The 12,503-nt window shown below is 45.4% G+C and overlaps 1 protein-coding gene across 1 annotated transcript in view; it reads right to left on the reverse strand.

The window, feature by feature from the left end:
* Positions 1 to 1,696: 1,696 nt before the first annotated feature.
* Positions 1,697 to 12,503, reverse strand: part of PGR (progesterone receptor) — a 72,953-nt gene continuing 62,146 nt past the window's right edge. Inside the window, exons 4-8 of the mRNA XM_084842651.1 lie at positions 10,742 to 11,047; positions 8,089 to 8,233; positions 5,360 to 5,490; positions 3,948 to 4,105; positions 1,697 to 2,569 (exon numbers count right to left, since the gene is read on the reverse strand). Coding sequence (XP_084698777.1) covers positions 2,414 to 2,569; positions 3,948 to 4,105; positions 5,360 to 5,490; positions 8,089 to 8,233; positions 10,742 to 11,047 — 896 coding nt within the window. The 3' untranslated portion in view covers positions 1,697 to 2,413. The remainder of the gene's footprint in view (positions 2,570 to 3,947; positions 4,106 to 5,359; positions 5,491 to 8,088; positions 8,234 to 10,741; positions 11,048 to 12,503) is intronic.

Below are 12,503 nucleotides of genomic sequence, written 5' to 3' on the forward strand. Positions count from 1 at the left end.
ACATCTGGAGGATACCAGGGTGCCTGTCCCTGCAGCAGGCTTTACTGAGCTGGCCAAACCAATGGCCTGACTCCAGTGAAAGGCAGCTGCATGTGCTTATTTTGCAACAACAGAGGACTGATCTCAGTGTGCAATTCAAGCTCCTGTGACAGGCGTGGGCTCGAGTGCAAAATGAGTTGGCAGATATCAGAAAACTGGTGGCTGAATTTTAAACAAGCATCGTCTCTTTCCCACATTTCCTTTTAACAATCCATACTATGGATTCAAATTCTACTCGTTTCAGAGCATCCCAGGCATGGCACTTTCAAATATAGCAGGATGAAACCTACATCTGAAAATGGGCTACAGGCTGCTTTTAACAACCTTAAACTAATGTGTTTCCCCCTGCCCCCACCATTCAAAAGGGAAGGAGCGGGGGGGGGGGGAGTTAAATTAAAAATAAACCCTGTGCTTGATACTAGGTCATCCTGACATAAAGCAGCAAAGGCTAATCAATCTAATACGCCTGGCAGGATTTCCACACGTTTCTGAGCTATGCAAGGCTGGGAAGGCTTTGGCGACTGGGTCAGCATCAAGAGCCTCTCTCAGCCAGAGGAATGAGAAACCAGCTGCTTGCCAAGGGGAAGCGCTCCACTTAATAACGAAAGCAGCTCCCTCCCCTCCTGGCTTGCGGTATTGGGAGCCAGTTTGGTGTCATGAGTAGTGCTGGGCTGGAGCCCCAGATTTCCAAGTCAAATTCCTGCTCGAGCAAGATCACTATTTGGGCCAATCAGTATTTATTAGCAGTGTCTACCTCGCAGAGTTGTTGTGAAGAAACCATGTACATTACCGATTACGTAAATTACGATTTATGGAATTACCCTCGCAGCACAGCTTATTGTGATGTCCAAACTTGGTGGGGGTGGGTGGTTGGGATGGTTAACAAACCACCCAGAACCAATGGCCTGTTTTAAGGCTGCTGGATGGTTTGTTAACCACCCACCCTCACTGGGTTCGGATGTCACAACACTGGTGAGGGCAATCATGTAAATGTGGCTGGCACATGGTGGGTGAATAACAAGCCACCCTGGTTTATTAACCACCCTGTGATTATGTGAATCGGGTCAATGTAATGCCCACGACACCTACTAAGTTCCAGGCAGAGGCAAAGTAAGAAATGGAGAATGTCTTGATTCATGGCTCAGTCTATTTTGGCTACCTAATGTGAAGAGAAAACTCACTGGAAAAGACCCTGATGCTGGGAAAGACTGAAGGCAGAAGGGGATGGCAGAGGATGAGATGGCTAGATAGCATCACCGATGCAATGAATATGAGCTTCAGCACACTCCGGAGAGAGCGGAGGACAGGAAGGACTGGGGTGCTATGGTCCATGGGGTCACGAAGAGTCGGACACGACTGAACGACTGAACAACTCTTTAGCCACCACACCATATCAGGTCTTGAAAATAAACTCCATCAAATTTGATATGCCTCACTTCAGAGAACTCCCCCTCTAATAGATTTGTTTTCTGGTGCCATCACTGATTCTGGCTAATATAGGTTTCACATTCGCATTATAAACACAACCGAAGTAAGGACTTCTTTTATCCTCATATCTGAAAATGCCCTTATGTCTTCTCGAGGGCACGGCAAAGAGTCCACCAAACTCTGAGACGGTATTACGACGAGACAAGTTGGAAAGTAAAAGGAGCATATTCTGAAGGTAGAAGACAATTTGTATTTTATTTTCACCATATTCTTTGATATTTATATACATATACACATATAGACACACACGCACATGTGTGCGCACCCACACTCACACACAAATGTATTAAAAGCTTTACTCCATTGCAGAAATTTAAAAATGACTAATATGAAGGAAAAATGTACAAAGTAACTTCCTGCTCTTAAAAAATAAAAACAAAACTGATCTCTAATGTATTCCTCAGGAGAAATTCAATCAGGCCTATTATAAAATATTTCTTATGACAAATATTGGTCATGCTTTAAAAAAAATGTTGTAAAGGAATCAAGAAGTTCACCATACGGAGGGCACTGCGCAGCATTTGAAGGTTTGCAGCCATAGGGTTGGATCCACACTTAGGCTGCAATCCTATATACCCAGTCCCACTGAACTCAATGAGACTTTCTTTTGAGTAGACATGTATAGGATTACACTCCTTGTCATACCTTGCGTGACTACCCATGACTAACTTAAGTCCCATCAATTTCAATGGGTCTACTGTAAGTATGACTAAGCCTAGATCCAACCCATAAACTGCTAAGTATGTGAAGTGGAACAGAGTTTGTAAAGATCCTAGCGCTGCAAAATCCCAACCCACCCCCAAATCCCCAAGAATTTTTAAAAATGTGCACGTTGTGCGAGTGATGTCTACAGATGAGAGGGGTGGGGGGCAAAGAGGGGTGCATTTCACTTTTTGTGAAAGAGAAGAGGTTTCACCATTCCTGCCAGAATCTTGGGGAGTTGTGCAGCAATCACTTCCGACATCATTTCTGGAAATTCAACACTCAGCGTCCGGGACTGGAGAAATGTGTTCAGACAGTATAGATGGAGCTGTTTCACAAGCTGTATTTTAAAAAGCAAAAATGGAAGACCAGGCTTTACACAGACACCACATGTGATCAGATGGGTCAACAAGCTCCCATGAATTGCCTTGGTACCCATCAGGAACTGCTGATCACTGCCCCCAGCGGTGCAGAGCATGGCTGCAGTCTGTCAGTAAAGTGCCCCGAACAGCACGCAGCTGCCCTGTGTGGTTAATCACTGAACTGCAGGCAGCAGCTTTCAGTTCTGGACTGACTTGGCTCCCCCCATCCCCCAGACTGGCCACTGGATCTTGCTGGGGAGGAAGGATATAAAGGGCTTCCTGTCGCAGCTGAGCCTAGCTTGTGCAACAAGGTCTACCTGAGCTGTGGCGTCCCTTGTGTTTCTGGTCTTGCTCTTCAGTCCTGACTCCTGGCTTGTTCTCTGGTTTGCCCTCCAGCCCTGAGTCCCGGTTCCTGGCTCTTGGCTCGCTCCAGGCTGCTCGCTGCCTGAGGCCCAGCCCTGAGAGTAGCTGAGAAACTCTGAGCTATGTGGATTGTGTTGTTTCCTCGCGCTCCTGCACTGTTTCCCCTTCTCCTCCCTGAAAAATGATCTGGCCAAAGGTGTTAGTATGGTAGGGAGCGGCACTGTCAGTTTGATCCCATGTGAGACCTTCATGTATGATCAAGGCAATGAAAGATGGAACCAAGGGGGAGCATTTTATGGTGGCTATTCGGTCTTCTTGATAATGTGAGAATGAGGCACAACCTCCATCCAAAGCGTGGGTACAACGATTACTTAGCAAGGAGGAAACGTTAATTTGTTTTTAAAGCACACTGTTATCCCAGGCCTTATGAACTGGTCCATTTAGCTCAATACTAACTACCCAGGTTAGCAGCATCTCTCCATACCTGGAGACGCTGGGAACTGAACCTGGGATATTCGCATACGAAGCATTTGCTCTACCCCTGAGCCGTGAGGCCCTTCCCCAACCTTTGGGGATATACTTTTAAAGAATGGAGAAGAAACTAAATATGGAGATTGATTCTATGCTGTTGTTGTTTTTAAATAGCATCTGTTCCTGCATGTGCAGGAAGAATACACATAGGGCATCATGGGGGACGGGCACTTTTGCCGTCCCCCATTCCCTGCTGGTCCTTAGCTTAGCACCAAGTGTGTCATAATTTCAAATGGGAAGGCCGTCCACACCTCCCATCCGTAGATCCGGCAGCCTCAGTCTTCCCCATGGCCCTGGTATGCAGGCTACATTGAATGAAGCAGCCCACATCCGGGAGACAAGAATGGCCCTCTCTGCCCAATGGTGCTCCACTGCTGTGTACACGGTTCTGTGAGCTGCACGCTGCATGCGTACGCGGATCACCACAGCCGGTCATGCTGAGGGCTGCTAAAACAAACTTACGTCGTGCATGGAGTCCATAAGTTTTGTAAGCTGATAGAAACGCTGTGAACTGGCCACAACCCCTTTCTGTCGCAACCCGATTGCCTTGACGAGCTCTCTGATATAACTTGATCTCATCTCATCAAACTGGTTTTGGCTCCTCAGACCTTCCAAAGGAACTGTGAGAAACAAAACAGCCCAACACAAAATGCTTTACCTCTGTGGCTCAAATTCTGAAATAAAGCAGAAGATGCATTCAGTCCTCCCCAGTTAATGTAAATTCACGTAGTCAACCATGTGCTGGCCAGGGTTTCTTGTAGGGCTGTGCACCGCTTTGGCTCCGGAGCCGCATTCTGAGCTGAAGCAGGGTGCTTCGGGCCGCACCTGAAGTGGGTCAGGTCACTCTGAGGCATTTCAGCACACTTCGGCATGATCCAGAAGCCCAGCTGTCCAGCCCCACCCCCACCACCCAGCCACGCTAGCCCCCTATTCTGTACCTGTACCCTTGGGACATGCGCCACTAGTCGTCGGCCTCTTCGAGGGAATCGCCATTGCAGCTTCCTCTATTTCCGGAAACTGAATCCTGTGCAAACGGCAGCCATCAGCTGTTATGTAAGCAACATTACAGGCGTAAACATTTATGCCTGTAACGTTGCTTACATGATGGCCTTACAGCCGCCATTTGCACAGGATTCAGTTTCTGGAAATAGAGGACGCCACCAAAATGGTGACTCCCTCAAAGAGGCTGACGGTGCGCATCCCGAGTGTCCAAGTATGGAGCCGGGGGCTCGTGCAGTGCATTAGGGGGTGTCACTGGGGGAGGGGGGCAGAGAGCCTGCTTCAGCCTCCTGAATCCCGCTTTGGCCTTGGAGCCTGAAGCGGGTTGGGTTGGACCCGGAGCTGCCCAGAGCAGGTTGGACCCATCTTGGTAGCTCCGAAGCAGCCTCTGAGGTGGGTCAGGGGGTCCCTGAACAGCCCTCTGTTGTTAACCTAGAGCCTACTGGGAGCTGCCCAGAGCCATGATTCCAGCTTAGGGAGGCCTGCCTTAACGTGGCTAGGTGAGCCTCTGTTTGACTGCTTCCCCTTCCTCTGGGAGCCCCAGCAGAACAGGTCAGCAGTAGCTCTCTACTGTCTCAGACAGAGGTCTTTCCCATTACTTGGTACCTGAACCTATGGAGATCACAGGGATTGAACCTGGGACCAACTGCATGCAAAGTAAGCGGTCTATCTCTGAGCTATATGTCCCTGGTGCTCTAACCACGGGCTTTGGGGAGTTATTGAAAAATCAAATCTCCTCTTTTCACCTAGGCAGCTGGATGAAACATACATGGCTCTAGAAATATTTGTATGAAGAAGAAGAAACAGTAGCAGCAGAAGAAAGCAGAAGCAGAAGCAGCAGAAGATCAACAGCAACAACAACAAGTGTGTCTTACTTGTATTGAGGAGAAGCAAGGCTTTCATGCAGAGGAATTCTTCACTGCTTACTTGTAGCTTGACAAACTCCTGTGGGATCTGCCTCATGGAAAGGCACAGTGAATAGAATGATGATTCTTTCATCCTCTGTCTTACGCACCCCAAAAAAGAAAGACAAAAGCTAAATAAATACCGAGTCTGAGAGTCTTTAGGGCGCTGGCCTTGGAAGAACATGTTGGGAATATGACCACATTCCTACTGACACATGAGTAAGTCACCACACAGAATTTTTAAAATGTTAGCCCACCAAGATGCAGTACCACAAATGGAAATAAGGCTGATCAGAGACAGGGCCTTTCCAGTTACAGCACCATGTTTAAGGAATGCTGTCCTCCAGGAGATTCACTTGCTGCTCTCCTTCTTTTCTTTTGGTGCCAATCTGAAAACATTGTAACGTGACCCTGGATTTTTAAATGTTGTGGTTATTTTATGCTGGGAGTTTTAACTGCCTATTGAATTTGGAGTTGCTATGGCTTTATATTGTATTTTTAATATTTTAATTGTAAGCTACTCTGAAAGCCATGGCTGAAGAACAGCTCACACATACTTTTATGAAACAAACAAGAAAACGAACATTGGGATAATAGTACCAGACCACTTTATACTGCTATTATACAGCAAGATAATGTAGTTGATACCCTTGGAACACTCAAAACGCTAACCCATTGCTAAGTATTATTGCTGTTGTTGTTTTTAGTTTGCAGGCTGTCTTTTCTCTCAGAAATGGCATCCTGAATACAGTCCCCAGTATATTCTGATAGACAGAGAGGGATTTGCTCAAAGACATTTTAACTGATGGGAAGACCCTCCCTCCATGCTGGCATCCATTTTTACCATACTGCTGGAGGTGGGGAGAGGGAGAAGAAGCTGACAGGAGCTTGTTTTTTGTCCAGGTGCTTTTTGCTGCAAGAACAAGACTTGGCTGTAGAACATCCTGCCTTTCCTTATACTGATTCTGAAGCAAAACCTAAACAGATGGTCCAGGAGTGGACCATACCCTCTCAGCCCCACTTTCTGCAACGCGACTGTAGAGAAACCAGCATTAATCACCCCAAAGGATCAGGCAGGCTGCTACTTCATGAAGTTGTTACGTGGGCTGCATGGTGAATAAAGATTTTGGGGTGGTTTAGCCATCTGCCTTTTACAGTCCAACCCTATACATGTCTACACAGAAGTAAGCCCCACTCAGTTCAATGGGGCTTACTCCCAGGTAAGTACATATACAAATGAAGCCTGAACTGATTAATAGATTAAGGGCACAATCCTATTGGGATAGGCAGCCGCCTCCGAACTCCGAGGCGATCACCTATCCAATGCAGGGCAGGAGAAGCGTGGAAGGGATCATCCCCTCAGCGCTTCAGCCACCCTACATTTATGGCTAGACAGCAGATTTCAGCTGTCTAGCTGTGGGACTTTGGAGTGTGGGAAGCAGCAGGCGGACGACGCATGGAATGTATCATACTGGCATTTCTGACTTCCCTGCCCCAACACTCCCCCAGGAATGCCCCATTTTTTGCCACTCCACATTCCTCTTCTGAGGGCGGGGCCATTCCACGCTGCCTACGCGGCAACATGGGAGGGGGTGGAGGTCGGTTCCCGGGAATCAACCTATCCTATGGCCGTCTAGCTGCTGACTAGTGGCCATAGGATTGCGCCCTAACTAATTGATTAAGCAAATTTGCGTATTACCAAAAGTCAGCACAGGTACCTTTTTGAGATATTGAAAGAAGTGTGAGGTACCTTGAAATTATACAAGGCTAAGAAAAAAAGAATCCTTAGAGTTAGAGCATGGTTGAACACTCCCCCCACACACACACACGTTTGTGGGACTACTCCACCTCTGTAAATGGAGGGAATTTGGAACTGCTTGGGGAGGAGGGGGATGTTTATGGAAATTTTCAGGGGCAGGGATCAGCTTACTTTTCTGTAGAAGAGGCAGCCAAGAGAGTTGGTCTTTTTTTTTTAATGTTTTTTTAAAGCCTCCTTCCTTACCACTGGTAGTACAGAATAGCTAGCTCTCTGTAGAGAGCAGCCGCCCTTGGGACAAACCAAACCGAAAATAAACATATATGTCCTTAATACTCAGCCCACCAATTCAAACTAGTTTCCACTAATTAATCAAAATGTTGTTAATTAAGCTATCAATTAATCTGTGCAAACCCTAGTTTATTGTCCATGATAATGTTGGAGGGACTCAGGCCGTGAGTCATTTAACCTGAACTTGAAAGGTTAATATGTACCTGAGTCAGGTGGGAGGAGATCTCTGGGAAATTGTATTGCCTTTTCCTTGTCTCCTCCCCCTGCTCTCCTCTTCCTCTTCCTAGTTCCTCCTGTAGGGGATGCTGACCATAAGGCTGACCTCAAGCAACTCACCTCAATATGTAAGCTTGTTATATTTCAAGTAAAGTCTGTTCTTAACCCACCACTCGAGTGTGTTTTGTCTACATCCGTGGCTACTGACGAGGGGCTGATTCGGACTTCAGATAATGCCACAGATAATGGCTTGGCCTCCCTTAGTTTATTTGCTTCTCACTAAACTACCACTGTACGCTAGAGACTGGGTTTGCCTTCATGACAATACAGAATTTTTAAACTGCACCATTTTATATACTTGGTACTGGTATTGTTTAATTTGTGCTATGTCCAGAAATCAAGAGCACGTAAGTAAGGGTTGGAAACCTCCACTTACTCGTTGAGTATTAGATCAGGTGCAAAGTACAGCATCTGACCACTGACATGCTTATAAGACCTCCATCCCATTGCAAAAACCATCAGGCTCATCCATGAATACTGGATAAGAGTTATCTGATCATCGATATGTAAGTTCCGGAATCCTGAAAAGCAGACAATGAAGAAAGAGAGACAGATTGACTATATGAAATAAGAGTGTGCTACACTTCTAGATTGATATATATGGCAGGTGGGCTGCATTTGGCTTAAATAGAAATTGTTATGACTCTGATTATCATATTAAATGGTCTGGACGTGGGGTTGGCCCCATGTAAAGCAATCAGATTGGATATTTTAATATACAGGAAGGTGATCTCTACCACGTGGCATCAGTTTCAGCCATGTACCTTACGATGTAGTTAATGGTCACCATTACACCTTTTTTGAGGGGTCAGAAAGGGTGTGCACCCCAAAAAAGTCAGCCTGATTGGACAATCTGGGATTATGTAAACTGTTCCCCAACAGATACTCCTTGTTTCATCCATGTACCTTATGACGTGATTATTGGGCTCAAAAAGGGGTTTGGGGGGCTTGCTCATAAAACTGGCAGTTTTGGAGATGTCACAACTTTTGTAAGATGCCCAAATAGCCAAAGCTTTTGTACCTTAGGACACAAGTATGGATCTTGGACTATCTAGTTCAGTATTGTCTATGCCGACTGGAAGTGGCTCTCCATGGCTTCATACAGGAGTCCTTCCCAGCCCTACCGGGAGAAGCCATGGACTGAACCTGAGACCTTCTGCATGCAAAGCAAGTGCTTTGTCACTGAGCCACAGCCAACCCCATTGGTCACCTTGAGGATTCAATTAGGATGAAAACATGGGCTACAGATGTTCTAATAAATAAAGAGTCAAAATAATCATAGAAGTGCAAGTCTGTGCGCCATTCTGGTCCCATAATGCATGAGTTTTTTTCCCATCAGCAGAGCTCTTTTGTGGATCACCTCCCTAACTTTAGTCATGAACTCACATGCTGGCCTTCGGAGGGCTGATATCTGCCAACGTAATGTAAATCAAAAGCTTCTTATGCAGTGATAAGAAATTACTTGGAAAAGTATTCCACAGTTAGGGCATCTTGAAGAATATGTAAATCAGCATGATATTTGTTGTATTAAAATGCAACGGGATTTTCATCAAAGTAAACTCACGTAGCATAGAGCACTGCATATTCCAGAAGCAACAGGACGTGCCCAGCATCTAGGGAAGGGACCATAGCTAGTGGTAAAAGCCATGTTTAGCATGCAAATAATCCCAGATTCAGAGCATCTCTACACCAGCCTAAAATCCTGCATTTAAAACAGGGCTTTCTGCTTCTGTTTTAAATGCAGGATCACAACAACTCCCTTTTTCACATGCTTCCTTTTTCCCTTCCCTCTCCCCGTATCTGAGTCTTCCATATCTTTCACTGATCTTGCTCCTGTTCTTGCCGCTTTTCCTCTTTTCACGGAGGGAACTCAAGCAGAACACAATGGGGTAATTTGATAGCTCATTATCTGTGATCTATTTAAAAACAGAAGAAAGGGAATTTAGTGCAGGAGATGCCTTGGAGGTTCACAGCGTCATCTAAAGAGCCTGCAAACTTCCGTGACTGAGTAATCTCAATAGCAGGATAAAAGCTCCGTGGGAAGGAGCCCTCAGTCTCAACTATCTCGAGGTATGAAAGTTATGTTAAGTAGCAGGTCTGATAAAGATCTCTGTAACGTATGCCTGTTATATTAATGTATGCGTTTTCATTGTTAAATTTAACCCAGGTAAGATAGGGTTAATAGTATGCCCACAAGTGAAAGGTGGGAGGGGCCTGTGTATGTGTGAGGATTTTGAGGGTATATAAAGGGTGAACTGACAGTTAAGAGTCAGACAGGGCCTTAGCGATTGAAGAAGCAACATCTAGTCAGTTTTGTGTGGATTTTAGGAGGGTAGAGTAGATAGGGGAGTTAGGAACAAGCATTAACAATAATAACTTAGAACTTTTCATGTTTTAAATAAATCTTTATTTGTTTTTTTTAAATCCAACTGCTGATGCAGAGTAAGGCATATTGGCAGAATCAGTATTAGAATCATAGAATTGGAAGAGACTTCAAAGTTAACCTAATCCAAACCCCATCTAATGTAGGAAATCCACTACTAAAATATCTGTTACAGGTAACAACCTGCTTAAAAACCTCTAACGAAGGAGAGTCCAACACCTCCCAAGGCAGTCCGTTTCACTGTCAAACAGTGCGTACCATCTGGGAGTTCTTCCTAATGTTTAGTCTACATCCCCTTTCTTGTAATTTGAACCTGTTGGTTCAGGTCCTGCCTTCTGGAGCAACAAGAAAAAACAAAACTGCTCCATCAGCTATGTGCCAGCCCATTAAACATTTGAAGATGGCTATCATAGTGCCTCTTAATCATCTTTTCTCCAGGCTAAACATACCAAACTCCTTCAACCTTTCCTCATAGGCTCTGGGCTCTAGGCCTCCTCACCATCTTTGTCACCCTCCCTGGACACATTCCTGTTTGTCAATAATCTTCTTAAACTGAGGTGACCAGAATTAGACACAGTACTCCAGTTGAGGTCAGACCAAAGAAGAATACAGTGGGGCCATTACCCAAATGAAACAACCCTATTACCTGGTAATGACTTGGACCACTTGACTACACAGAGGAGCTGCCTCTCACATAGTTGATTAAGGCTGGTCATCAAAGCACTTGGAGTTTCTGGTTGTGTGTTGTCGTAACCTGCGTAGACAACTTCTGGCTCAATGCCCTGTAAGACACTGATCAGCGGAGGGATAAACTGGATGTCTTGACTTGGAGAAAAAGAGAGCCTCTGTGCCAGCACTTGGCTTTCATTTGGAAGGGCAGCTGGCTGTTGGAGTGCAACGACATCTAACGCTCTTAATACTTTGACCTTATTAAACTTTTTAAACTTTCGACCTGCAATCCAAGCATACAAATCTTAGTGATAGGCAACAGAAACATAAGCACAAACGCAGAGAAAACTTCATCATCATGATACGTTATTTTAATTCGAAACAAAGTTAACAAAATAAAGGCAAGAAAAACAAGAACATACAAAATAATAAATAATAAATCAAGATCACTAAAGAAATGAAGGAATTCTCTACTTATAATTATTAGTCTATAACCAATACATTTATGGAACATCTACAATAAAACGGCCTAAGCATTTGTTAGGCTCAATGCCTAATAAATGAACAAAAATTCAATTTATATAGCACATCTTACTTTGTTCAAAATTCAAGCTATTCACACATCATCACACTGTCCTGAATAGTTGTGCAGGAGAAATGTGGAAGTACAGACTTCCTCAGCTCAGACATTCTGGCCTAATTATGAACCGAGCCTGCATGTCTTTGATATTTAGGCATGGCTCAAAATAAGTTTAGTCCTAGCTCAAGAACCTCTATGCCACAAGTTTCCGCTTCCTGTTCTGCTGAGACTTACTGGGTGAGGGTGGGGCAGCGATGAAGAGGCTGCCTTTGGAGCCTTCATTAGGCCTTGCAGCAGCATTGTGGGTGAGCCTGTTCCAAACTGATCTGGAGATACCTGTCCATCATGAGACTTGAACATTTTAGCTCAACTGCCATCAATGGAACGAAGTTCAAAGATCATTGCTAGTATATGCACTTAACAGCATGGGCCACATCCTATCTGAGGCATTTTTTATTTATCTAGGTCAGGGATGAGCAACTTTGGGAGGTCCGGGAGCCATTTTCGCCCTTTGGACCTGCCCCCGCCCTGCAGTCTGTCAGGGAACACCCCCCCCCCCCGCAAAAGTATCTAAAAAATTAAATAAAAGGATAGCATCTGGAGCACTGCAGAGTGCCAAAAAGATAAAATCTCTATTTCTCTGTGATATCTATATCAGGAGAGGCTGTGCACGTTCTGAACCAGTGCCTGGATGCAGTGATGGCTTGGATGAGGGCTAACAAACCGAAGTTGAATCCCGATAAGACAGAGACCCTATGGGATGGAAGATCCTGGGTCTGAGAATTGGGCTGTTTGCCTGCTCTGGGTGGGGTTGCACTCCCTCTGAAGGAGCAGGTCCATAGTTTGGGGTGCTCCTGGCTCCATCTTTGTCACTGGAGGCCCAGTTGACCTGAGTGGCCCGGAGTGCCCCTTGCCAACTTTGGTCTGATACACCAACTACACCCATTCCTGGATAGGGATAGTCTAGCCACTGCAATCCATGCACTGGTAACCTCACAATTAGACTATTGCAATGCTCTATAAGGGGCTGCCCTTGAGTGTGGTTCAGAAGCTGCAGCTAGCGCAGAATGCAGCATATAGGGTGCTCACTGGGCCACCCAGCCATGCTCATGTAACATCCATGTTCAAAGAACTGCACTGGCTGCCTATTAGCTACTGA

Source organism: Heloderma suspectum, chromosome 3 (genome assembly GCF_057233095.1).
Source record: "Heloderma suspectum isolate Gila_16-S chromosome 3, 16-S_ref, whole genome shotgun sequence".
In the NCBI taxonomy this organism is placed as follows: Eukaryota; Metazoa; Chordata; class Lepidosauria; order Squamata; family Helodermatidae; genus Heloderma; species Heloderma suspectum.